Here is a 24,894-nt window from a genome sequence, read left to right as displayed (position 1 = left end):
CGTAACGCAATCTCCCCACAATCTCAAACGAAGTCTAAGTTACATTTTATAATACCGTTATGATTACGCATTTTTTGTTTATGTGTTAAAGGTGTATATATATTCTAATACGATGAGAACTTCAATTTGGTGACTGCAGATTTAAGACTTTCAGCAAGTGCCTAGTACGATCGGCTTTGCATTTCTCTTACTGAGAATTCACATGTATTTAATTTGTAACTATGTTTGCAATTTGTAATTAACCAAGGCTCAAAATTAAAATTAAATCGATCACCAACTCCCAAATGCATGCAATGTTGATTTCTCAAGAACATTTTTAGAGATTAATCAAACATGACTTTAGCCAGTTAGCGCCCTAAACATCATAGTGTACATATTTTGAATTCTCACGTATAGTACTCCTATCCACGCCCTCACCCACCTATCTCATGCTTTTTTCTTTTCTTTTTTTTTTTTAGAGAGAGGTAGCACGATCCACGCTTCGTTTATTTCATTTAGAGATAAACTTAACTAGAAACGTGAATCAACTAGGATTCGAATTTGGGTCTCGGATACCAACCACCAAGCCCTTTGTCATTTGCTTTAGGAACGGTCGGTGTATCTCATGCTTTACAACTAAAAATTCCAGTAGTTTGGCGTTACAGTGTATAATTTTTTTCTTCTCATTACGATCCGTCAGATCAAGTACAAATAACTATCGGCATTTATCGAGGGATTGAGAGGGAGAGGACATGGAGGGAGAGAGAGAGAGACTGGAGCTATCTTTGAAGAAGGACAAAGAATTGCTATTTGAAAGGCACGGGGGAATGAACATGGCCCATGGCCCATGGTGGATGCACATGGGATGGTGGAGTTTGGTGGTGGGTTCCCATAATACTATTTCCCAAACTAGCCCTTCTAAGTGATTTGCTATTCTCCAACTCACGCATGTTATTTATGTATAATCTCATCTCTATCTCTATAGGTGAGGAGTTGGACTTCCACCTAGTCCATTTCATAAAGAGGACCCTCCATATTCTCTCACCAATCCCTATCGCAAGGATCACCGACTATACTTAGCGCAACTGGCTAAGGATTAGATAGTTGGTACCCGATCGATGTTCCAAGTTCGAGATCTTGTTGTTTCACATATCTAGCTGAGTTCATTTTTTTTTAAAATAAATAGACGAAGCAAGTAGTTTGCTATCGTTCTCTCAAACCGTGCAACTCTACTATGTAAAGTAGTTTTTTTTTTTTTCTTTTCTTTTGATCTCGTATCTTGTACGTACGAACCTATACCTAATCTATTATCCGATATAGTAGAGATACGAGCTTTACAAAACGCACAAACAGATATCGAATCCCGATATTTTAGTCGGCATTCCGAATAACAGCGAAGAGACGAGTGAAGTTGTTGTTTAGTATGCAATATGTATACACACATATGTATGTTTGTGTTATATGTATGATGTGTTGGTGATTGCACATCGTTCCTTTCAATTCTCTCACTATCCCATCCCTGTTGAGCTGCTATTGTTGGTGGACGTCGCTATCCTCCATAACTACATATCTCTAGTCCGATTAATGGTAGCCACAGCTCTCACAATTTGAACCATACATCGAATGTGAAAATTAGTCATCAATTCATATATAATAATGGCTTACTTGTTAATTCTCTTTCTAATAGAATTAATGAGCGAAAATTACAAGTGGAAATAGGATCTTTAATTTAATGCCCCATGTGTTACATATATATATATATATATATATATATATATATATATATATATATATATATATATTATATAGGGACGGTACTTCTAAGCACGATTTGAATATAATCTTACAAAATGCGCACAAGCCTCTCTCTTGTGTAAAATTGATCAGTATGACATAGACTCGATCTGAATTCAAATTGCGGTTCTTATAAAATTGCGCCGTTATTTAAAGACACTGAATTATTAGCAATATGTTTTTCAAAAAATTAACCATTACAATATCAGGGTAGGAGATGGGCATTGTGCCAGATAATTTTGGCTATGGTATGCGGCCAGAGTATTTTCAGTGACAGGTAAGGCTAGAGAGGCAGGCACTTTTGGCATTAATTGGGCAATTGGGCTGGTGGGCCCCATGCTGGATTTCGCACTAAAATTGCATCCATGCCCCTCCCACATGCATTGTGTCCTGTGTCCACCAAGTATAATCCCCAATCATAGTGTTTAAGATCACACAAAACATTCGAAGTATATAACTACAGCTTACAGAGATTACTTATAACTGTTCATTGTTAAGTTTCTCAAACGACTGCGTCGACATAATCGCTACGGCATTACGTATATGTTGCAGTTCAATTCGGTGAAAGAACTGTAGTAAAGAAACTAATTGTAAAAATTAAAGATGTTCTGAAACCACATCACATGCACATGCAGAGAGAACCAGCATGGCACTAGCTTAAGCAACATAACTGGACTAGTATAGATTAAAATAATACTTTATGCAACAACTACAAGATTAAAATAAATGTAGAAAGGAGTGAGTTGGTGAATCTCCACAGAGGAGACCACTCCACCAGTCATGCACAGTATAACCAAGACATAATCCCTTGAATTAAGGGATGTTATACCTCCAAAGTCACAGGCAGAGAATGTAGAATAGTGAGGGGAGAATGGGAAAAGCCCCACATGGTTAGATTCTGGAAGTGCTTTTGGAACTGAAGCCCAGCACATGGTGCCCAGAACCCTCCTGCAAACACAACAAGGCCCCAAAGCTATTGCTTTCTTTGGCCTGGGATCCCCATAACAAGATGTTCCCCCTCCCCTCCCCTGTCATTTTTCAGAACCCTGTGCTCAGTTCATTCCTCAACAACCCTTCCATAACTGCAGCTGAACAAGAAGCCTTCAGAGTCATTTTCTTAACAGTGAAGAGGGCCTTCCAAAACATCTACTGCCAAACCACCCATGGTTCATGAAAGTGACACAAGAAAATGGCTTGGCATGTTCTGTCTCTTCTTTTTTTTTTTTTTNGAATTAGGGTCCCAGCTGTAAAAATTCTTAAGTATGCCTGTAAAGGCAAAGGTAGCAAATGTAAGGAGAGAGTTTTTTTTTTTTTTTTTTTTTTTAATCTTTCTCCGCGACCCGTATGTAGTCATGAGTATAGACTTATAGTGCAGCGGTTTTCGGTACGAACTCGTAAGACCGATTCAGCTGATGCTACAACTGTTTAGCCGGTCGATCAATCTAGATTGGAAAAATAAAAAGATCTGAGTCGAGTCGAAATCAAGGTCGCGATCATTGGTTGCTTCTTGTTTATCTTGCGTTAATTAGTCGTCGTCGTCGTCGCGGGACAGCCATTTTTCCCCATGTTAACGGCACGGGGGAGCCCGCAATTATGTCTCTATGGACTGATCCAGAAAACAGCTAGTCAACAATAATGATAATGCACAACTCCTATATATATATATAGATAATAAAACTAGTAAGAGTTTAGCCAAATACCATGAATTCCTCTCATATCTTATGAGAGACTATGGACTCAAACACCGACGATAATACAGTTTGTTTTCTGAGTGTAATGGTTAAATTATTACATGTATGAGATGGAACGAAGGGCGTATGTATAGACGAGCCTAATCACACTAGTGGTACTGGTAGACATGACTCGTGATGCCACACCCAGGCTCTCGATTTCTTTTGTTGGCCCAGTCCGGCCCAGCCGACTCGATCTGGCCCCGCTTGATCGATTTAGATTGGGTGTGAATATGAGAAACTGCTGTGTCTATCTTGGGATTGGTTGGGCTTGGATGGGCGTGCATATCATGGCCCAGAACCAGGCCCGGCCCTATATGGCCCAATTAAGGTTCTCCTTAATATAGTTTTCATTTAAGCATATTTTAAAATAGAATAAACTTTAAATATCCTATGTAGTTTCGTTCTTTCTCATTTTAGTATCCTACGGCTTTAAATGTATCAAGTTAGTACCTGTGATTTCATTTTTATCTTTTCGTGTTAAATTATATAAAAAAGCTTAAGATATTCCATCTAGATTTATAAAATATTTACTTTAATACTCTTTAGTTTTAACTTTATCATTAATTTAATAAAAAAAATTACTAAAATAAATAATAAAAAAATAAAAATAAAATTACAGGATATTAAATTGATATACTTTATAACACATAATATTTAAATGAGAAAATATAAAATTACAAGAGTGGTATTTAAATTTTTCCTCTTTTCCATGCTTTCTTTCCTTTATAATCAAGAGTCCGACTTTTAATACAATATATATATATACAATTTTTTTCCGTATTAAAATTTAACTTATCGATAAAAAGTTTATTTTATGAGAAAATTGAATAAAATTTAAAAATATTTTGCAAGAAAATCAACAAAAGTAGTTGTAACAAAATTTATTTACGATGCGGTTTTGGAGGGTCGGCCGAGCGAGCCAACCCTAGGGATGCCCACAAATTATGTCGGCCATATGTCTTGATAGCCATACAGCACCCATCATCAAAGGATGGGAGTGGCATACATAGCCAACCGACCCTTTTAAATTTCGAATTAAGCACCCTCCTCTCCTTTTATACAACGTCCGCCCTTTGCTATTCATTTCCTTTTCCGATGTGGGACTTTTCTTCTCGTAACCTCCTATAAAGTTCTAAAACCCTCCTTGTACCTCTCCCGGGCCCGGCCCGTGGCCCTGCCTCTTTTCTCTCTTCTTCAACTTTTTCTTCTTCTTCAACAGCGCCATCGCCATGCTTAGGACCAAAACCCTAGTCTCCCCCAGTCTGCGAACGCTCTCTCCTCTCGTCCTCCTCTCCTCCTCCTCCACCTACTCTTCTTCTTCGTGTAATAAGGCGAGGGCACTTTTGTCTCCTTCCCTGAGATCACCGCCGACTCCCAAGAAGATCCCTTTCACCGTCGCCACCCATGGGAGGACGTGGGACGATCCCTACCACTGGATGCGCAACACCGACGACCCCGATCTCCGCGACCACCTCGACCGCGAGAACGCCTACGCGGACGCCTTCATGGCCGAGGCCTGCGGACTCCGGAGGCAGCTTGCCGCCGAGATGAGGGCTCGGGTCCCCGCCACGGTCGCCACTCCACCCGAGCGATGGGGCCCTTGGTATCGATCGAACCCTAATCCAAATCCTTCTATTTTATTTTCAATTCTTCCTCTTTTGGCTCTGGAAACCATGAAGGCGCCTGCTAAGTACCAAGTTTAGAAATTTTTGTAAAAAAAAAAAAAAAACGAATCTTGGGCGTCCTAATGCATTAGTTCTTGCATAAGTTTGCAAGGAAAGAAGAGTTTGAATCAGAAGCGAGTACAGAACTATATGCATTGTTCTTTTTGGGTAACTCGATATTAATTTGCTACTCTTTTGATTGTTTATTCATTCGGCAATTTGTGCCATTCCTTTTCGGTTCTTTCTAAGATCGAGCACAATGTAGCTTGCTAGTATCTTGATAGTAAGACTCATATGAAGGGCAATGTCAATATGTCGCCACAGTAGAAAAAGGCGTTCTCTTTCCGCTACAACTATAATTCATCTTCCTTTCCTTAAAAGTATAGAAAAAATTTGTAGGTAGGAATAAATGGTGCTTGTTTACAAGCCTCTTTCTATGTTCTTCATGGCAACATTGCATGCCTTTTAAGAAGATTCTTGAAACTACAGGACTAAAGCATTAGTTGTACATCAGATAATTACATTCTTTCGTCATATGATAATAAGGTTTCTCTTTTGATTATTCCGTGATTCATCTTCACGTAAGAACGTCAGGAGAAAAAAAAGAAGAGAAGTACTTTTGAACAATGCTCATTTTTCTTTCTTCATAAAAAAAGAGATTATTTTTCTTCTGGGCACGTACCATAATTGAAGATCTTAGTTCTTACTTGCATAAAATATCTTTCTGGCATTCATCTGTTCTAATTTACATCTCCTCTATATTTACTCTTGCAAGAAAATTGGAGTATGTCAACAAACTCGAAGAATCATGTTTTACACCATCATGGTGCTCTGATATTGTTAATATGATAGCCTTTGATATTTGTTAATTGTCGGCACTTTTAGGAGTTTGACATATACAATCATAAATCATTTTGCTATAATATGAAATGCACCTTTATTTGTGGAGCCAGGCTATATTACCAGTATATTCCGGAGGGGAAGGAGTATCCAATTTTATGCAGGAAGTTCAGCCATCCTGATGGTCTAGTTAAGACTCTTCTCGGTTACATGCATCGCTTTTCAAAAGAAGAAGTTTTGTTGGATTGGAATGAAATTGCTGAACAATTTGGTTTGTGCTTTTGACTTGAGCCTTTTCTGGTGTACTTTCACATTAACTTTCTGCTGTATGGTTTGGAAGTCTGGAGTTTCTTACATGCGATGTAGGTCCTTATGGGTTCCGACCAAGATTTATGAAATGTTTTTACTTGATAGTGGTCTGCCTAAACCTTTTATCTGATGTTATAGATTGATCAAATCAGATTTCGTACATTTAAAGTCTTCCATTATGATGTTAACTGCTCTCCGTCTCGCAGACTTATCTACATGCTGATTTTTTTACATCATCTTTGGTACACATTGAATTTTTGTTTGCCCTTGTTAGTCTTCTAATTGTGATGGTGGATTGAAGATTACAAATTTTCTCTCCATATAATTCTTTTTCGCATGTACTATGACTTTTCTAATAATTGTTGTAAATTCATACAGGCTATGTTCACATAGGGACTTGTCGGATTTCTCCTGACCATAAGTTCCTTGCTTATACTTTGGATACTTCTGGTAGTGAAGTTTTTGCGCTTCAAGTGAAAGACCTCCAAACTAAACACATCATTTCAAGTTCAGAAAACCAGAATGTTGTTAGCTTAACATGGGCTGGAGATAGTGGTTCTTTACTATATACCATTTGTGATGAGACTCAGCGCCCCTACAAGTAATTCTTTTCCCTTGTCCTTAGATGCTGTTGAATATTTTATAGATAGCTTGGATATGGCCATTCCATTCTTGGATTTTTACTCCTTTCAGTTTTGCAGGGTACTCTGTAAAATACTGGGATCAGATAATGCGGATGATCCTATTTTTACCGAACATGATCTGAACTACTGTGTGGATATCACTAGCACAAAAGATTCAAAATATATTACCATTAATTCTAATTCAAGGACATCATCTGAGGAAGGTTACTCTTTCTTGTCTCTTTCCTCCTGATAGATCTTATATTGTGAGATTTCGTTTGGTTACATATATATAACATCTTGCAACCTCATGATGTTGTTGTTTTCTCATTACAGGTCTATGTACTGAATTCAACAAATATTAGAGGGGGTTTATGGCCAGTACGAAAACGCATGTCTGGAGTGCAATATTTTTTGGAACATCACTATGGTTTTTTCTATATACTTACTAACGCTCCTTCAGAGAACATGGTGTCAACTAGTGGGGGATATTATCTAGCTAGATGTAGGGCTGAAAAGTCATTACTGGACAAATGGCAGGTTAGTGTTCGCTCAACTGTTTTAGAATGCAAGTATACTTGTTTGTTATGGTCCTTGAATATCTTGGCGTGGGAGATTAATGCTTGCAGTTTAATTCATTAGTTTAAACGTATAATTTATCACTTCAGTATCTTCATAACAGTGATGACCTTAGACTCACTATGATTACAAAACTGATGTGATTATCTAGAGAAACTAAGATTTTACCTGAATTCTTCATTAGGGAAATGGATCTTCCTGGTTTTCTTATGTTCTAATTTATTCTATGCAAAACACAAACAACCTATTATATCAATTCATATTTTGCAGTTGGAAACTGAGACTCTTAAAAAGAAATGATGCTTGCTTGGTTGTTTATTCTTCTTTTTGATCATTTTGTTGTATGATCTTATTTAAAGGAGATATCTCTACTAATTTGTCATAACATCGGCACCTTTGGGCTTTATTATGGTGATGTATGAATTCCTACTCACACTCTAAGTTGTGCTTCTACTGCTTCGTGTCTTAAAGTGAGGCTTTCCCAGTATCACATCAATAGGCTCATGAGAAATGCACTCACTATTACTTACGACTGATGACATGCTGAAGGTGGGATGCATCCTTGATTTTTTTTTTTTCTCCTTTTATTTTCTGAGTGTTACATGTCATTATTTATATCGGCTTAATCGTCAATATGGCAAGAGCAAGTTGGCAAGATATTTTGAATATGGATGAGCAAATAAGAGCACCATTCACTTTGTGATACATGATGTTAAGAACATTTTTTACCATGCACGATGTAACTGTGTGCAATTTGCCATTTGGTTATGCAACTTTTCTTTAATCTTAAATGACAATTCATGTTGCTTACTCATATTTCTATGCAAGATTTATTTTTGATAGAGTTATTCACGTCTCTTCTTTCAGGCTGTTGTTCTTCCCGATCAAGATACAACCTTTCAGGATATGGACATGTTTCATGGAAATTTAGTACTTTTTCTTCAAAAAAAGGGGCTTCCGTTATTCTGCTCCATTGATATGCCGATTGTCGATAATATTGAGGTTTTGATCATCAGTAAATCTGTCCAATATTGCATATACAAGCAAGCGATTGCCATGGACTTCTGAAATTATCTAGCTTTTTCTATGGCATTTGCTTAGCTATGAATCTCTTTATGTGATGTGGTAGGAGTGAAATACTTTCAAACTCGGGCCGTAGTGTTGTAACTTGGTCAATCTAAAGAGACATCTGTTGTAGGGTATATTCTAGTCCCTCGGTTGCACTATTTTTCAGTTCAGATGTCACATGGTGCCTGTTAACACCAAGAACTTAGTATTCTGATCCCTGTCACAGGCTTCCGCTTATAACCTGTAAACATCTTTTTTGTGCAGTTGCTTTCTTGACTACATGCTTGACTTTCCTTTGGAAGCTTTTGCAAGCCATTCGTATGTCTTGATACATGGTTAAATTGTATGACTGTATCGATAGAAGTAGAGAAATTGCAATCAGATTGTTCTAGTGTTACCAGATCTTTGGGCCTAGCTGTCTGAATTCAGCTATGAATCCAACCGTAGTCATCTTAGGAATGATAATTTTCTATTGCCTTCTAAACATCCTTCTCCTATATATTTTATTTGTATTTTAGTTTACTTGTAAACCCTCTAATCTTTTCTCTGCAGGGACCTAGGAAAGTTAAGGATTTCAATGCATGGGTTTTTCCTCTACCCTCCAGCTTGTGCAATATTACTCCAGGTTCAAACAATGATTTCCTGTCATCCGTGTACCGTGTTGTGGTATCATCACCAGTGGTACAACTTTTACTTCTCTATTTCGTCTATCCGCCTACGGTGATAAAATCTGGAATTTTCTCTATTTCATCTATCTGCCTACGGTGATAAAATCTAGAATTTCTCTATTTCGTCTATTCGAGTTTGATAGTCTATTGACTTTCATCTTAGGAACCAATTTAGATGTTAATTCAGTTTGTTTTTTCATGGAGAAATTTCATTTTCATTAGGTTTGCCCTTTCATCTGTTTGACTGTTCACAATGTTGTTGTCTCTCATGTTATGTGCTTGCGAGAATATTGCTGGAAAATGTGGAGCAATATGATTTTGTTTTTCCTCATGTTCTTTGTAGTGAAACCACCTAGTGATGGACTTACACTAATCTTCTTGTATTGACTGATCTGCAAGCTCAAACTTCTTAAGATAAGACAAAAAAAGAGAAAAAAGCAAAGTACTAGTGGAGTGTAAGTTTTTGGCAGTAGGTCTTAATATTACCGGTCAGTTAGTATGATTATTTATAATTAATTTGCTCAAGGTGTTATGCCAATATAAGCCATGATGTCCTTATGTATTTTAACCTTTTCTCATCTACCAGATCCCTGATTTGACAGTTGATTACGACATGGAACAGCAAGTGTTTACTATCCTACATCAAGAAGAAGTCATGGGCTTAACTGACCAAAATAATGCGAATTCTCATAGTTTAAATTTGCAATCCAACTGTTTAAGCAGTCAATCTTATCAATTCTTGCACAATATAGAAGACTCACAAAGTTGGGGAGATCTTTCTGAGTCGTATTTCTGTGAGAGGAGGGAAGTTATATCTCATGATGGCTTTTCAGTGCCCTTAACAATCTTGTTCTCTCGGGAAGCATATTGCGATGGAGAATCACCTGGCATCTTGCATGGGTATGGAGCCTATGGAGAAGTTTTAGATAAAAGCTGGTGTTCTGATCGTATAAGCTTACTTGCTCGAGGTTGGGTTCTTGCTTATGCAGATGTCAGGTCAGATTACTTCTTAAATATTGTTAACTATATGTTTGCGCTAATGCTGTTTTCATTGGTATTCATGAAGGTGCTTTATCAACCTTGACTTATTTATTGTATTCCTGATTCTTCTTTTATAGGGATATCATAGAATGTTGCACTAAATTAGAATGTTCTTTTAGGTTTAATCATAAAAATGAACCATTTTACAATTGTGCTTGGTATATATAGTAGATGCCGATCTGTTTTCCGCGACGATGCAAGTGAAGCGATGGCTATAATCTGAATTTTTGACTAACAAATATTTGGAGCAAATACAGCATTAGTAATTAAAATTTTAAACTTTTGAGTTGTGTAGTTGTTGCTGGTATTTGGTATTGAATGAATGATGACTGACAAATCTGTGTGCATTGGGTCCCTGCTTATTCTTGACTTCCAATTTTTGAATAGATTCATGACTTCCAATCAGTACCTAATTAGGTGTTACAACTGGTTGATTGAGGTCTGATTGGTGTATCACCTAGCTAATGCCGTGGCTAGATTATAGAATGTAGATTGTATTTTTCTTCTATGGTTCCACATTACTGGTTCACCATTGTACTTGCTAAGGCCCATTTTGTTGCCCTATACTCTTCAGTCCCTTTAGTATTAGTTACTTTCAGTCTCTTTTGTTGATCAATGCTTGTGCCTTCTCTGTATTCCTTTCAGCAGGTAGCTATTCAGATGATGTTCAGCTGTATATTTTCTCTTGTTAATTATTAAGTTTTAGCATACCTTGGTATATGATTTTTCTAGGATAATTTGTATTTTACCACATGTTATCATTTTTTGAGTAATAAAATATATATCTTAATAGGGGTGGAGGAGGGGATGTGTCAGTGCACCGGGCAGGCACCAAAGAAAACAAGCTTAATTCGATCTATGATTTTGCTGCATGTGGCATGTATCTTGTTGCAGAGGGCTTTATTCGTAAAGATCGTCTGTGTGCCATTGGCTGCAGTGCAGGAGGTCTTCTTGTTGGTGCTGTTATCAATATGTATAATAATTTATTTTCTGCTGCAATTTTAAAGGTATACATCGTTTGTCTCTGCTGATACTAGTTCTGCTACTGAACATATCTTCTTTTTTTTTCCCCCCTTATTAGATCCTTATGATATCGTCAGCATATTGCTCTGATTAATGTGGTTGTATATGCCTATATATATATATATAGAGAGAGAGAGAGAGAGAGAGAGAGTGAGAGAGAGAGAGAGTGTCCGGCTGGGATACTATCGATAGCATTAAGGGTTTGGTGCTATCGAGTTTTTCACCGTTAGATTTAACCCTTTGATTATTTTTACCCATTAGATTATACTATTCAACAAATTACCCACTCAACCCTAGGAGGCCCACATCATCCTAACCGCACATTTCTCAATCCAAGGGCTAAAAAACTAATAGCACCAATGGCTTGGTGCTATTTATAGTATTCCAGCCTAGTTCTATATATATATATATAGAGTTAGGCTGGTATACTATCAGCAGCATGGAGACCTCCGTGCTACCAAGTTGTTTTCAATGATGCAGCTTCCAAATCGACGATCAGCTCTCTTAGACTTGATCTAAACTATTGAAAGTATTTGGAAACTAAATTTCATAATTTTTCGACATCATTTGGCTAGTAATCAAAAGGTCTCAAAATTGACAATTTTAAAGGTAGATGTGATGCGTTTGTGAATTTAACGGTGTAAAACAATCCAAATCCGCTGAATTTTTTATAATTTTTTTTTCACTATTTAGAGTATGATCAGTACCTCTGATCTTAAATTCAAATATTTTATTATTATTTTTTATGAGATTTTTATTTTCAGCCGTTCATTTTTAGACTACATGTTTGATAGGTAAATGATGCCGAAAAATTATGAAATTTAGTTTCCAAATACTTTCAATAGTGTAGTTCAAGTCTAACGGAGCCGATCGTCGATTTAGAAGCTGCATCAGTGAATTTCAAATAATCAGCTTCAGAACATATGATCCCTCTTGTGAAATCTATTTGAGATTTAGTTTTTGAGTTTAAGATTGGTAAAATTTTGTCTTATCTGTACTTGGAACTGGATTGCCTTTAATATTGTCTTGAACCTGGTCTATTATTGGATTCACACAATTTCTGATGTTGGTATGCATGGTTCCTTGTTTGCCAATCCTGATCTGATAAACTTGATTGGTCTGATGAAATTTAGCTGACACTAACATGATCAAGACTGATTGTTGATACATAATATTTGAGCCCGAAAAGGAATGGGCTATATTTGACCTTTGGTATATTTGAGCTTGGTACTTCCTATGCTGCAAATGAAGAATGTAAGCAGAAAGCCAAAGGTAGTGCTGCAAAAGTTTTATGTATCTGAACTCCATTGCTTAAGATCTTCATGTTTAAGGGCCATAATTAAAGATCTCCGGTAACTTCGATATAAGTTCATGCAAATCATCCTAGACTATTGATATTGGCTTATGATATATTTCATTGTTTTTTTGTACAGCCAATCTGTAAATGGGTACATGTATATTATGAGGGTTCCTTTGCTTTAGCATTTTATTCTTGAAGCAGGTTCCATTTCTTGATATTTGCAACACACTGCTGGATCCTAGTTTACCTCTCACTGTTTTGGACTATGATGAGTTTGGTGACCCTAGAAACAAATCTGAGTTTGAGGCAATTTGTGATTACTCACCATACGATAATATATCACCAAGGGCATGTTATCCTTCTATGCTGGTTACAGCATCATTTCATGACTCGAGGTATATCCAGTTCACTGTTATTCTAGTTCTGTTCCATGGTCTTGCTTACTGAATCATATTTCTGTGGATTGGCTAATTGCTGATTGTATCAACAAGCTCAATCCGTTTCAGCTGTTTTTAGGTCTAAGGATTTGGACAGTAGTATATCAGTATTTATTTCTTTTATGGGGCTTTATCTTCAAGGTTCTTTCATGTGGTCTTTCCCTGAGTTATTCAGCTGATTGACTTAAATTACAATAGATTCAGGAAGTGAAACTCCAGTTTCAGCCAGTAATGTAGGAACTGCCATCCTTAGTACATTAAAATTTAAAAATAATTTAATAGTTGGAGGGAGGAGATAGCTTTGAGTTGTCTGTTGGGGGGTGGGGAGGTGGAAGAGAGGGGATGGGGGATGGTTAGCTCTTCTGTAGTTTTGTCTGCTCCCTTAGATGGTATGTTCTCTTTTGAATCTTCCTTGCCTTGTGGAAGATGGCCAAAGCAACCTATTATGAAGTGAATATTGTTAAAAACGTGGCCATCATATCTGTCGGCCCCTGTATTCTATGATTTGCAATACTATCTGCATTCATCGTGCATGAAATGGGAGTCAGTATCCTGCTTAGACAGGGTTCTTGATCTGTGTTTTTGGAATCAATGCTGCGAAATCATGTCAGAGGAAACAAGGGGGGGTCTATGTATAACAACAAGAGAAGAGACCTAAATTATGTCAAATAAGTTGTTCAGCGGGAAGAGAAATAAAGTAGAAGAGGCTTGCATATTCTGGGGTAAAAAGCTCAAGCACTAGAATAATGATACAAAAGGAGAGGCAGGTATTATAGAGGAAGGAGAGGAAAGAAAAAAATTAGGTGAAAAAGCTTTAGATGATGTAATATTTTTTGTTTCTTCCTGTGTAGTTGTACCTTTGTTTTCTCTAGAGTAGCTAGTTGCCATTTTATGTAAGAAATATTATAATTCTGTTCAAAGAATGAATTAGTTTTGGCCATTTATGGACCGATCAGAGCTCTTTAATTGCTGAAATGATCGACGCATCTTACTGCACAGCAGTAGGATAGATAGAATGAGCTGGAATATTGGCAGTAAGTGTTGAGAAATCTCACCAGTAGACTATTTTTTTACATAATAGTAGGGAATGGTAACACTTTAGCATAAATATTCAATAGTCCCCAAAAAACTTTATTACTTTGTTTTAAATATCATGTTAACCTTATGACATAAATGCTTTCCCCTTCTATTCATGCAGGGTCGGAGTGTGGGAAGCTGCTAAATGGGTGGCAAAGGTGAGGGAGATGACATGCCCCTCCTGTTCACGGTCGGTCATTCTTAGAACTAACATGCACGGTGGCCATTTTGGCGAGGGCGGCCGATTTAGCCACTGTGATGATGCTGCTTTCGAGTATGCTTTTCTCATTAAGGTAATAGGATATCAAAGTTAATGTCTCTTAGAAAACTACGAGGCCAGTTATTAATAGCAAGTATTTTGCTTGAAGTAACTGAATTTTAAAAGCTGCTTTTGCTTATCATGTGGGAACAAGCTTCCTCTGAAAGCAAGCACTGTACGGGTACAGCTCAATCTGCTCCCTAAATGAAGCGTCAGGAAATACCCTGCATTTATACATACTTGTTAGATCTTTTACATGTGGGACTCTTCATTTCCTTTTCATGGACTAGGCTAAAGTACATTGTGCCAGCTGTTGTATTCAATAAATACCATTTCCTGCCCATTTAGCTTTTATTTGACATGTCCAATAATTTTTCTCTCAAAATGTCCCTTTCATCTATAATGAGATTAGCTCGTACACCTAATTAACTCAACCATATTTAACAAAGCTGTTTTAACTCTTGCATTGTGTTTTGAGTCTCTATGTTCCTGAATTTAATAATTTCTAGTGAAGTCCTTGGGGTGGCAAAAACTTTGTTGGGTTGGTTACCATTGCACTTTAACATTGCCTTTAGTATATAGTGCCTTATTCAAACAATAAGTTGTTTTTTTGTGACACGTGATCCCATTATGGTTTCATCTCTACTTATCAGGCATTCGCCTGATTATAATTTTTTATGATACGGCAGAGTCAATTAAATGCTAGCTGTATTATAGTTATTACTGTATACTAATCACATTCAATGGCTATAAGCTATATGATCCCTTACATCTCAGAGCACTTAAGAATTTTGTTTTATTTTATTTTTTTTAAAGAACCTGGTAATCCATGAATATAGGGACACTCAAATTACCTTTGGATATAGCAGAGAATAGGAAGATTTGTAATGTGCCATTTTGATTTGGGAAAGAGAAAGAGCATTGGAATTGTATGTTTATGTTTATTAACACATAAGTGCTACATGTGAAATTGAGTAAGGCACGCCATAAATGTGACCTCTTTATGAACAAGTATGCCAAATCGCGCTCAATTATAGCATGTGTCGAATTTGGGAATTGCTTAATCTGGCTCATCCTGTTGCTCCTTTTTTGTTACTTTTTCCCCCACACCCTTGTTCCCCGTTTTGAAGAGCCATTAAATTGCTCTTTTATTGGTGGTTCTAATCTCAAGAATAGAAGTACCCTTACATGAACATGATGAAATATTCTTATCAATTGTGTTAATGAAGTGTGAACTTTTAGGGGGAAATTTGTAATCAATCCTCCTGCGTTCATTATGTTTGTTATAGTTAAGGATGCAGGGTCAGTAAAGCTTCTTGGGATGTGAAAACTATTAAAACACCTGTGGAACCTACCGCAATTAGTCATCTGGGGCCTACATTCCATTATTTTGGCGAGTCTCGGAGACCCTTCTATGTGCATGCATTGGGATTCCATATTCAATTTTCCTCGCCTACTCGGAGCAGCAGAAGAAACAAAGGGAAGGTTGTTTCCTGTCTCCTCACTCTCTTTTACCATATTAATCTCCTCCTCATACACTTTTCAATGTGGTGGTGTGGGTCAACAATTATTGTGTTTACATGAACATGCCTTTCTCTGAGTTTCTCTGTTCGCACATCAAGAGAGCTGCTTCTGAATTGTTATCTCTTTCTTGATGATAGAACAGTCCTAGTCAAACTGGTCCCCCCTTTCCTAAATATTCATCTGTTAGTTTTCTTGGCCAAAATAGTTTTACTAGCTTCGTTCCTTCATAGTGCTCTTTTCTTTTTTTTTCCTTTTTTGAAAAAAAATGGGAATAAACAGATAAAAAGGTGATCGTAATGGCATTTGTTAGTGCGCTAACCACTGAGTCATTGAAAATACCATACAAGTTGGTCATGAGCATTTGGGGCGCACGTTTTCGGGGTCCATCTTAGCTTTATTTCATGGCTTGGCATTTGAAATAATAATTGCCTATTTATTTTGGGTTAAAGTGGGTTCCACGGGCCGAGCCTGGGTTTGGATCATTTGCCATGGAACTGTAGGAACGTAATCTGTAAAATTAGCAATGTTTCAGCAATTTGTACAAATATATGTATTCTAAACATGACATTCTAACGCTCCTGATGTATACGGGCCAACCATTTTATAAATTTAACGTATGTAAGAGTTGTAGCATATATTTGTTTTTTTTTCTATAGTGTTTGAACAAGAGTTGTTTTCAAAAGTTTTGGGTTCGACCTTTTACTACTACATCCAACATGTATGTTGATACCAACAACAATTGCAGCTTGTATAGTATTGCATGATTTTATTTAGAATAATGTGTATTTCTACATCGTAAGGAGATGATGCATCGCCATCCAAGGATTTATTATTATTTTTTTTTTACAAAACAAATTGTACTAAAACAATAAATGGAATTAGTACAAAATTAATTAACTTTCCTTACACCCAATCTCTACTATTGTACATATATATATATACCATTAAATCATAGATATTATCAAGCAGAGTACATCTTGCATGATTAAAAAAAAACAAATTTAGCGTTATCTTTGGTTGTCAAGTCACTTTTTAAGATACTTCACATGACCATATTCATGTCATGCACACCATATGTCAATATTGTACATACGCATACATGTGTCTTAGTTTGTATTGTAATTATATTTTAATTATGTCCATGGGGAAGAGTTTCGAAATAGTTGTCATAAACTTCATGGTGTATTTTGTGGCATAGCTAGTATTTGATGCATGGGAAAAAATGCTTTGAACCCCCTAAAGTTTGATCTAATAGCAACAAAAAAAAAAAATTATCCTCAGTACTAGCAATGGCACAAATACGTGCTCGTAGCGACAGCAAATAGCGTGTAGTACTCGTAGGTACTGTTTGATTCGGATATAAGCAAGAACTAGCTATTACAGGGATAGGTATAAGTATGGGGATAAAAAAAATAATGTTTGGATGACAATTGGATTGTTTTCGGGGATAAGAACAATTTTAGATAGTTTTATATAGAAAATAGAAGTGTTGGTGGGAATAATCGAGAATTATTATTCTCGGGTAAAAAATTAGCGTTTGGGTATAAAAGTAGAATAAGGGCCTATTCCTATTCCTATTTCCTAACCAAATGTTTTGTTAATAAAAAATAATGTAAAAAATTTATTTATTGTTATCTTCTGAAAACATGATCTTAATAATAAATTAAATAATATAAAAATACATCTGGGTTTGTGAGGTGCCCTTTTTTTTAAACTCGTAATCGGAGTTCTCGAGTAGCGACGTGCATGTGGGCGACATCCTCTACGCCTTGAAATTCTCAAATACAAAATTTATTACCTTATACTAATATATATATATATTAATATTAATTTCATATTTATTCCAAAGTTTGGACGAGATCTTAACACCCTCATATGCCGAGACAGAGAAAAACACGGGAACATATAAACAAATATATTATTATGAAAATAAATAAACAAACAAATAAAATATTTATTTAGTATAGTGTTTGAACAGGAGAAAGAGATACGTCAGGTTGTCAATAAATAAACACGGTGGTGGCGTGTTCCTGATTGGATACCTGTGACGCCTCACCTACAGCATTTTCCTATTGCATAGGCCCTGTCCACCACATCATTCGCGAACCATACTGAAATTCTAATTGTTAAGAGGGTTTAAAATCATGTAATGAAATTTTTATGAGGAATTTATATTTTACCTACAGCTGTCTCTCTCTAACGCAAGCGGCAAAGGGTTTGATGGTTGGTACTTGATGTCCCAAATTCGAATCCTAATTGATTCATATTTTTCAGCTAAGTTTATTTATAAAAGTTTATTTATAAAAAGAAATAAACAAAGCAGGTAATATTCTGCTACCTTTCTCTAAAAAAAAAATCCATATTTTACCTATTCAAGTATCTAAAAAACCAATGGTATGTAAGAGGTCATCAGATTTTTTAGGTTTTAATTTTAGTTCTACTTTTATTTATAGTTGTTGTCTCAAAAAATTGAGATAACACAAAAGACATTCTTATTCGAAAATTTTGATACTATCATAGCAATATATATATATATTGCTACATATATATATAGAATTGAGCTCCTATGCTTTTAAAAGTACCGAGTGATTGGTGCTTGTAAGTTTTCGACCCTTGGATTAAGGGATGTGAAGTTAGGATGATGTGGGCACCTTAGGGTTGAGTGGGTGGTTGGTTGAATAGTATAATTTAACGGATAAAAATGATCAAAAATTGAGATCTAATGGTAAAAAAATTACAAGCACCGAGTGTTTAGTGCTTTTACAAGCACCATAGTCGGACTATATATATATATATATATATATATATATATATATATAGATATAGATACTTAGAGAACATTCGAATAGCACTTTATTAAATAATATTATTTCTAAATTTTAAATATGATTGATGATGCATGTTGCAGATGAACAATATTAGATCTTTATTTTCTGGCAGCTTGAGAATTTAGATATATATATAAAATTAAATATTGTACTATAGTGTTAAAAAAAAAAAAAAAACTTTTGAGTTCAAATTGGTTAGTTATTTGATGGTATAATTATATCACAAAGTGTTGAGCCCAAACTTTTGGGAGAATCAGATCAGTTGTTTAAGTTTAGGGTTTAGCACTTGGTCTACGGTGGATCGGTCTATGCAATAAATTTCTGTCTTAGACATCGCCGGTCCACCTCACGGGCCAGCTCAGCAGTTTCCACCGTCCGATTCGTCTCGGTGTTCCCACTCAACTCTAGCAGCCGTTCGATCCCTGATGAACGGCTCAAAATAGGTATTCTGGAAGTTCCATCGGTGGGTCGAATGTCTCACTTCTCCCCATCTGGCCGATCCTTATCTAGCTCGTCAAATGGCGGCCGTCCGATCAACAAGGCACGCGTGTCGAGCTGTGGACCCCCCCATCTGGTGGCCGTCCATTTTAATCATGATTGATTGAGACGCCAAATTACTTTTACTTTTTTTATTCTTCCCACCTCCTCGCTTAAAGGAAAAAAACTAATAATAATTATTAAAGAAAGAATAATCACTTATCTGTGACAATACATTTCTAAATTGACAGTTGTTCGATAGTGTTTAGATTATGAGGATTAGATCAGGTGAATTCTTATAAGATTTATTCAATAATTCCTCTTATTAACTCTATCGGAGTCATAATAAGCTCCCCGAAAAGATCAACATAATTAAACTACTGCTTAGTAATAAATGATTAATTTGAACTAATTCGAATTATTTATACATATATTATAAATAATTATAAAAATATAAACACATCCATTTATTTCATCTGCTCTNTATGAGTATAAATGGACTTATACTCATAAAAGTATAATAGTTAGACTCTCTCTCTCTCTCTCTCTCTCTCTCTCTCTCTCTATATATATATATATATATATATATATATATATAGAAAATGGAAATTAATAATGCCAATGTTTTTTATTTTCCAGAAAATTGAGAAAGAGCAAAAAATTCGATTCGACCGTTGTGACGGCGTCAAGTAACGGCGGGGCACGACAAGGGGCGGCCGCTTCACGGGATTAACGGAGGGGGAAAACGGTGGGGATGAATCCACCCGCCGATTAATCCCAGCCGTCCGTTTCGGTGATCCCAAAAATGTAATGACGGGCTTCGTAAATTCCGTGTATCGCCTCCCCAATCATTCGTGCGTAGCTCTCGGGACCCCCGACATCAACGAGGCTATCGCGATGAGTCCACGTGGCGCGCGCATCTGGGCCCTCGCGAATTTTGATGCAGCGGCACACGCTAATCGCGTGTACCCGTAATTGCAACCGACGGTCGTGATTCGACCGTAGGTATTTGGGGCGCGTACGGACACGTCGCCTCGTATATACGCCACCGACGCGTAAGGCGACAAACACAGAGCTCCGCTCTCAAATAAATTTGGGGGATCGGGCACCTCTCCTCCGCTCTCTGGGCACCGAAGTTGCCCTCCATTTCCCCTCCAATCTCATCCTGAACCCCGAAATCCGCCTCGCGATCTCGATCTCCGGCCACGATCGAGGAGATTTTGCCCTTTTTGGGGGGGAAAAAACGACGAGATTTGGCGTTTTGAGGAAGGAGATCGTGTTGGGATCTCTTCTGATCCTTAATCACTGCGGAGTAAGTTGTTTTGGTAATTTTTTGGTGGATTTGAGCTGGTGTCGGCATTTAAGCGAGCGATCCCGTCGGTTTGGGGTAAAAAGTTCGATTTTTGGGAAGAAATTTGGGATAGCTTGCCCTTTTGCGACCTTATTTGGCCTTAATCCAGGGTTTCGATCGGCTCGGTGAAGCTACATTGAGTTAAATCGAGGATATTCCGGCTTGGATGAGCGGGGGGGGCAGGGGAAAGGGGATCGGAACTAGGGTTTTGATGCATGGAGGTGAGGACTAATTGGATGCCGAGGATGTGCCGGATCGAGAAGGCGATCGGATCCGAGTACGGGGAGCGGCCGGTGAATCTGAAGGCGGAGAAGCTGAGGGGCTCTGCAGCGGCGGCTGCGGCGGCGGCGTCGAGGTCACGGATGAAGCTGTGGATGGTACGCGCCACCACCACCGTGCTTCTCTGGACGTGCGTGGTGCAGCTCACCGCGCTGGGGGAGATTTGGGGCCCCCGGGTCCTCAAGGGGTGGCCCTCGTGCTTCACCCCTTCTGATTCTCCGCTTCCGATAAAGCCCGCGGTCGCCGCCGTGTCATCGGTGGCCGAGAAGGTTACTCTTCCGCCGAAAAGTGAGTGTTTTTTTCTCCTTTGTTTCAATCCTCCAACAACAAGAATTAGGCCCATTTTGTTATTCCCATCCTTCTCTTTTGATTTTGTTGTGTTTTTGTTTATGCTCTTTTTATGAATTTTAGATTTAGGTTGTTTATGAAGAAAACCCTTATTTTATCTTACAATAATTTGTTTTGATTAATTCGAGCTTTGTGGCCAAATTGTTTTTGGTTTTCCTTAAAAAAAAAAAAAATCTTTGGGGACGTATAGGTTTGATTAATAAAACGTCTCCTATTTGGAAGCTGCGTTGAATAAGTACTTCCTGTTCGGGGCTGAAATTGATGTTGTATTTTACCTATTAGTTAACTTGATTTTTATGGGCAACCTCTGTTTTATTGTGGGGTTTATTGTTTGACAATATAATAATGTTGTAATTGCTGCTTATTTTTTTGCCAATTTATTTAAGAAATTAAGGCTGTTTCTTTCGGTTCGTGATTAAACATGAGAGATTGCTAATTTCTTTATATCATTTGTTTTATTTTATGCTTTCCTTTTCAGGGTTGAATGAGTTCATATGATTGACCTCTTCTGCCTTAGGTTTTTTCCTGTCCATGAAATATATACCAAATTGTGGTGTCATGTACCTATCTGACTGGGATTGTCTTGACTGTGAAGGGTCGCGATTATCCGTGTTTGAACAATTCCTGCTTATATTAATTGAATATTTCTCTATAAGGCTATCGAATTCCGCTCCTTTTACCTTATGACTATGTGCCCCCTTTATTTCTCTGCCTTCTAATTAATTAAATTGGGATTTCAATTATTAGATGCTTTCAATTGGTACAGTGATCCTGTATTGTTTTGACCGAGCATTTGGATTCTTTTTTCTTCAGGAATCTACAAAAATAACGGTTATTTGATGGTTTCATGCAATGGTGGACTGAATCAGATGCGAGCCGCGGTAACCATTTAGTCAGGCTTATATTCCTTTTAATTTGTTAATTTGTCTTGGGCAAAATCAGTCTAATATTGTTCTTGTTGTTTCCTCAGATATGCGATATGGTTGCTATCGCAAGATACTTGAATGTGACTTTAGTAGTACCTGAATTAGACAAAACCTCATTTTGGGCTGATCCAAGGTGTGCTTATTTTCGTATTAACTTCGAAAAAAAATTATATCTAGGTTTGTCAGCTTGCGTGAACTCATAACTGTTGAAAATGCTATTATTCAGCGAGTTTCAGGACATATTTGATGTCGATCATTTCATTACCTCATTGAGAGATGAGGTCCGGATACTAAAAGAACTTCCACCAAGGCTTAAAAGAAGAGTGGAGCTAGGAATGGTTTATTCTATGCCACCAGTTAGTTGGTCTGATATTTCTTATTATTATAATCAGGTTGGTTCCATTTGTGTAGTTTGTTTGGGTAAACTTTCTTCGTATGTTATTATTTCATCCGAGAGGAAGCTAACTGAGATCATTGATCTGAAAACAGATTCTTCCTTTAATTCAGAAGTACAAAGTTGTGCATTTGAACAAGACCGACGCTCGGCTCGCTAATAATGGCCTACCTATTGAGATTCAGAAACTGAGGTGTCGAGTGAACTACGCCGCTCTTAGATTTACCTCTCAAATAGAAGAGTTGGGCAAACGAGTGATTAGAATACTTCGGCAGAACGGGCCGTTTTTGGTTCTTCATCTGCGATATGAAATGGACATGTTGGCTTTCTCAGGCTGCACCCAAGGTTGCTCTGATGAGGAGGCAGAAGAGTTGACAAGAATGAGGTATATATGATCATAGGTCTTTTCATTCCTTTCTCCTAATCCGAAATTTCATGTCCCCCTGCAGTTTCCTACAACCAAAAAAAAAAAAAAATGCTGATATTAAGTTGGAAGCTCATTGAATTCATGGAAGAAATTGTTTTGTATTAGAAAATATTTTCTGCATGTCTGAATATGCAGAACTTCCAGGGATGCATGTGTTAAAAGATAATTTTTGCTTAAAATTTATTTGTTAAAATCTCTTAGTTTTCAGGGATTGCAAATGAGTAAATTTCCCTTCTTTTTTTATTCTTTTTTTTTTTTTTTTGTAGATATGCATATCCCTGGTGGAAAGAGAAAGTTATCAACTCAGATATGAAAAGGAGAGATGGTCTATGTCCTTTGACACCAGAGGAAACTGCTCTCATTTTGCGGGCATTAGATATTGATCGCAGCATGCAGATTTACATTGCTGCAGGGGAAATATATGGTGGAGAAAGGAGAATGGCTGCCCTTACTGCTGCTTATCCGAATGTGGTCAGTTCCTGCAACAGTTATTCCTTTGTTATTATCTTTCACCCTTTTTTTTCTTTTTTTGCCCTACATATACCTTCCTGTTTTTTAAATTGATTGTGTTAACAATGTAATATAGGTTAGGAAGGAAACTCTATTGGAGCCTTCGGATCTTAGATTTTTCCAAAATCATTCATCCCAAATGGCGGCATTGGATTATTTGGTATCCTTAGAGAGTGATATCTTCGTGCCAACCTACGACGGCAACATGGCTAAAGTTGTTGAAGGCCACCGCAGGTACTTCTCTCTATTATACAAACGCTGTTCTGAAGTTTTGAAGTGCAATTGCTTGTCTAAATGTGCTCATAGCGCTTTTTTTTTTCCCTTCAGTTGAAACAAACAATGGTAGAAATCCAGAATAAACGGCTAATCATAGTAAATGAATATTTTGATTGGTCTTCATCAACTTACCATCATTCATTTGTTCCTTTTTTTTAATCCTTTTTCGTAAGTGGTGTTCTTTACCTGTTGCTGTTTCTGTTTGCAGATACTTGGGTTTCAGGAAAACAATCCTGTTGGATCGAAAGCTTATAGTCGAGCTTGTGGATCAATACAACAATGGCTCTTTAGGCTGGGATGAATTCTCCTTATCTGTAAAGACGGTCCATTCGAATCGAATGGGAATGCCTTCTAGGAGAATAGTAATTCCCGATCGGCCAAAGGAAGAGGACTACTTTTATGCCAATCCACAAGAATGCTTGCGACACCCCGAAGATTTATCTAGCTTGTGAAATCGCCGTCGCAACACTCTTTTTAGATTGCTATTCTTTTATAAATCAAAACCACAGTGTAATCTCGATCGCCGATCGGTCTCAATTGGACCTGACGACTTAAGTGCTGGTGGGCGTATAAGAGGAAGAAGCGGAAAGGGGGGAGAGGTTCATTTTATGCAGCTGGTGGACACGCATAATTATGATTTGTGATAGGCTTATTTATTTCCATTTAAATAAAGTTCCAAAGGTTCACATTCTTGTATAGAGGGTAAGAGAGAGAGAAAATAGATGAGAGGTGAAGATGTTGTTATTCATTGCAGGGATTTCCAGCTGCATGTACCTAAGAGATGATTTTGATGTTAAAAAAGTCGCGATTCGTGGGATGGTTTGGAAGGTTTGTGCCCATCACCATCTCTGAAATTTTTTAGGCCTCTCAAACTAAATATTCTGTTGATTCTGTCCATTTTTATAAAATTTACTCGCTTTATTTCTTTCGATTTTTATTTGAACTGATTCTCTTCTCTTTGTTTTTCTGTTTCTGTTCTAAGACATGGATTCTGAATGAAGTACAAGCACGATGCAGTCCATGAACTCGTCAAGTTAGACAATTTCGTACTTAAATTACTACTTGTTGAGAGTTAGGGATCATGAGTACATTGATTAATTGTGCTTCTCAATAGTTAATTAATAAACCGTGCACATATGGCCAAGTACAATATTATTGCA

General features: G+C 37.2%; 2 protein-coding genes across 5 annotated transcripts; both read left to right on the top strand.

Moving 5' to 3' along the window:
• Window positions 4,546-16,526, top strand: LOC109724948 (protease 2). Of its 4 annotated transcripts, none has more exons than XM_020253963.1 (12): window positions 4,553-5,109; window positions 6,124-6,281; window positions 6,698-6,920; window positions 7,021-7,162; window positions 7,279-7,482; window positions 8,389-8,523; window positions 9,142-9,270; window positions 9,844-10,253; window positions 11,092-11,305; window positions 12,823-13,016; window positions 14,257-14,428; window positions 15,696-16,526. In XM_020253963.1, exons 1-12 carry the CDS (start codon window positions 4,736-4,738, stop codon window positions 15,702-15,704), a joined length of 2,364 nt encoding a protein of 787 aa, XP_020109552.1. In that variant the 5' UTR covers window positions 4,553-4,735; the 3' UTR covers window positions 15,705-16,526. The 4 variants fall into 4 exon arrangements, with proteins under 4 accessions (XP_020109558.1, XP_020109552.1, XP_020109543.1 ...); XM_020253954.1 differs by having other exon boundaries at window positions 15,684-16,526; XM_020253947.1 differs by lacking the exon at window positions 15,696-16,526 and having other exon boundaries at window positions 4,557-5,109; window positions 14,257-14,748.
• On the top strand, window positions 20,300-24,663 carry LOC109724965 (uncharacterized protein At1g04910-like). Its single transcript, XM_020253979.1, has 8 exons — window positions 20,300-21,141; window positions 22,015-22,082; window positions 22,172-22,260; window positions 22,354-22,519; window positions 22,617-22,906; window positions 23,215-23,419; window positions 23,535-23,692; window positions 23,943-24,663. The coding sequence occupies exons 1-8, from the start codon at window positions 20,790-20,792 to the stop codon at window positions 24,184-24,186; spliced, it is 1,572 nt and encodes a 523-aa protein (XP_020109568.1). The 5' UTR covers window positions 20,300-20,789; the 3' UTR covers window positions 24,187-24,663.

Source organism: Ananas comosus, linkage group 2 (genome assembly GCF_001540865.1).
Source record: "Ananas comosus cultivar F153 linkage group 2, ASM154086v1, whole genome shotgun sequence".
Classification (NCBI taxonomy): Eukaryota; Viridiplantae; Streptophyta; class Magnoliopsida; order Poales; family Bromeliaceae; genus Ananas; species Ananas comosus.
The sequence above is the reverse complement of the archived record's forward strand: the minus strand, read 5'-3'. Positions and strand labels throughout refer to the sequence as shown.

Excerpts from the sequence above, each read along its gene's own strand:
- LOC109724948 (XM_020253954.1), top strand. The coding sequence starts at position 4,736 with ATGCTTAGGACCAAAACCCTAGTCTCCCCCAGTCTGCGAACGCTCTCT. Across the intron at positions 6,282-6,697 it reads TGAAATTGCTGAACAATTTG|GCTATGTTCACATAGGGACT; the intron begins GTTTGTGCTTTT and ends AAATTCATACAG. Across the intron at positions 9,271-9,843 it reads TTGTGGTATCATCACCAGTG|ATCCCTGATTTGACAGTTGA; the intron begins GTACAACTTTTA and ends CTCATCTACCAG.
- LOC109724965 (XM_020253979.1), top strand. The coding sequence starts at position 20,790 with ATGGAGGTGAGGACTAATTGGATGCCGAGGATGTGCCGGATCGAGAAG. Across the intron at positions 22,083-22,171 it reads TGAATCAGATGCGAGCCGCG|ATATGCGATATGGTTGCTAT; the intron begins GTAACCATTTAG and ends TTGTTTCCTCAG. Across the intron at positions 22,907-23,214 it reads GAAGAGTTGACAAGAATGAG|ATATGCATATCCCTGGTGGA; the intron begins GTATATATGATC and ends TTTTTTTTGTAG.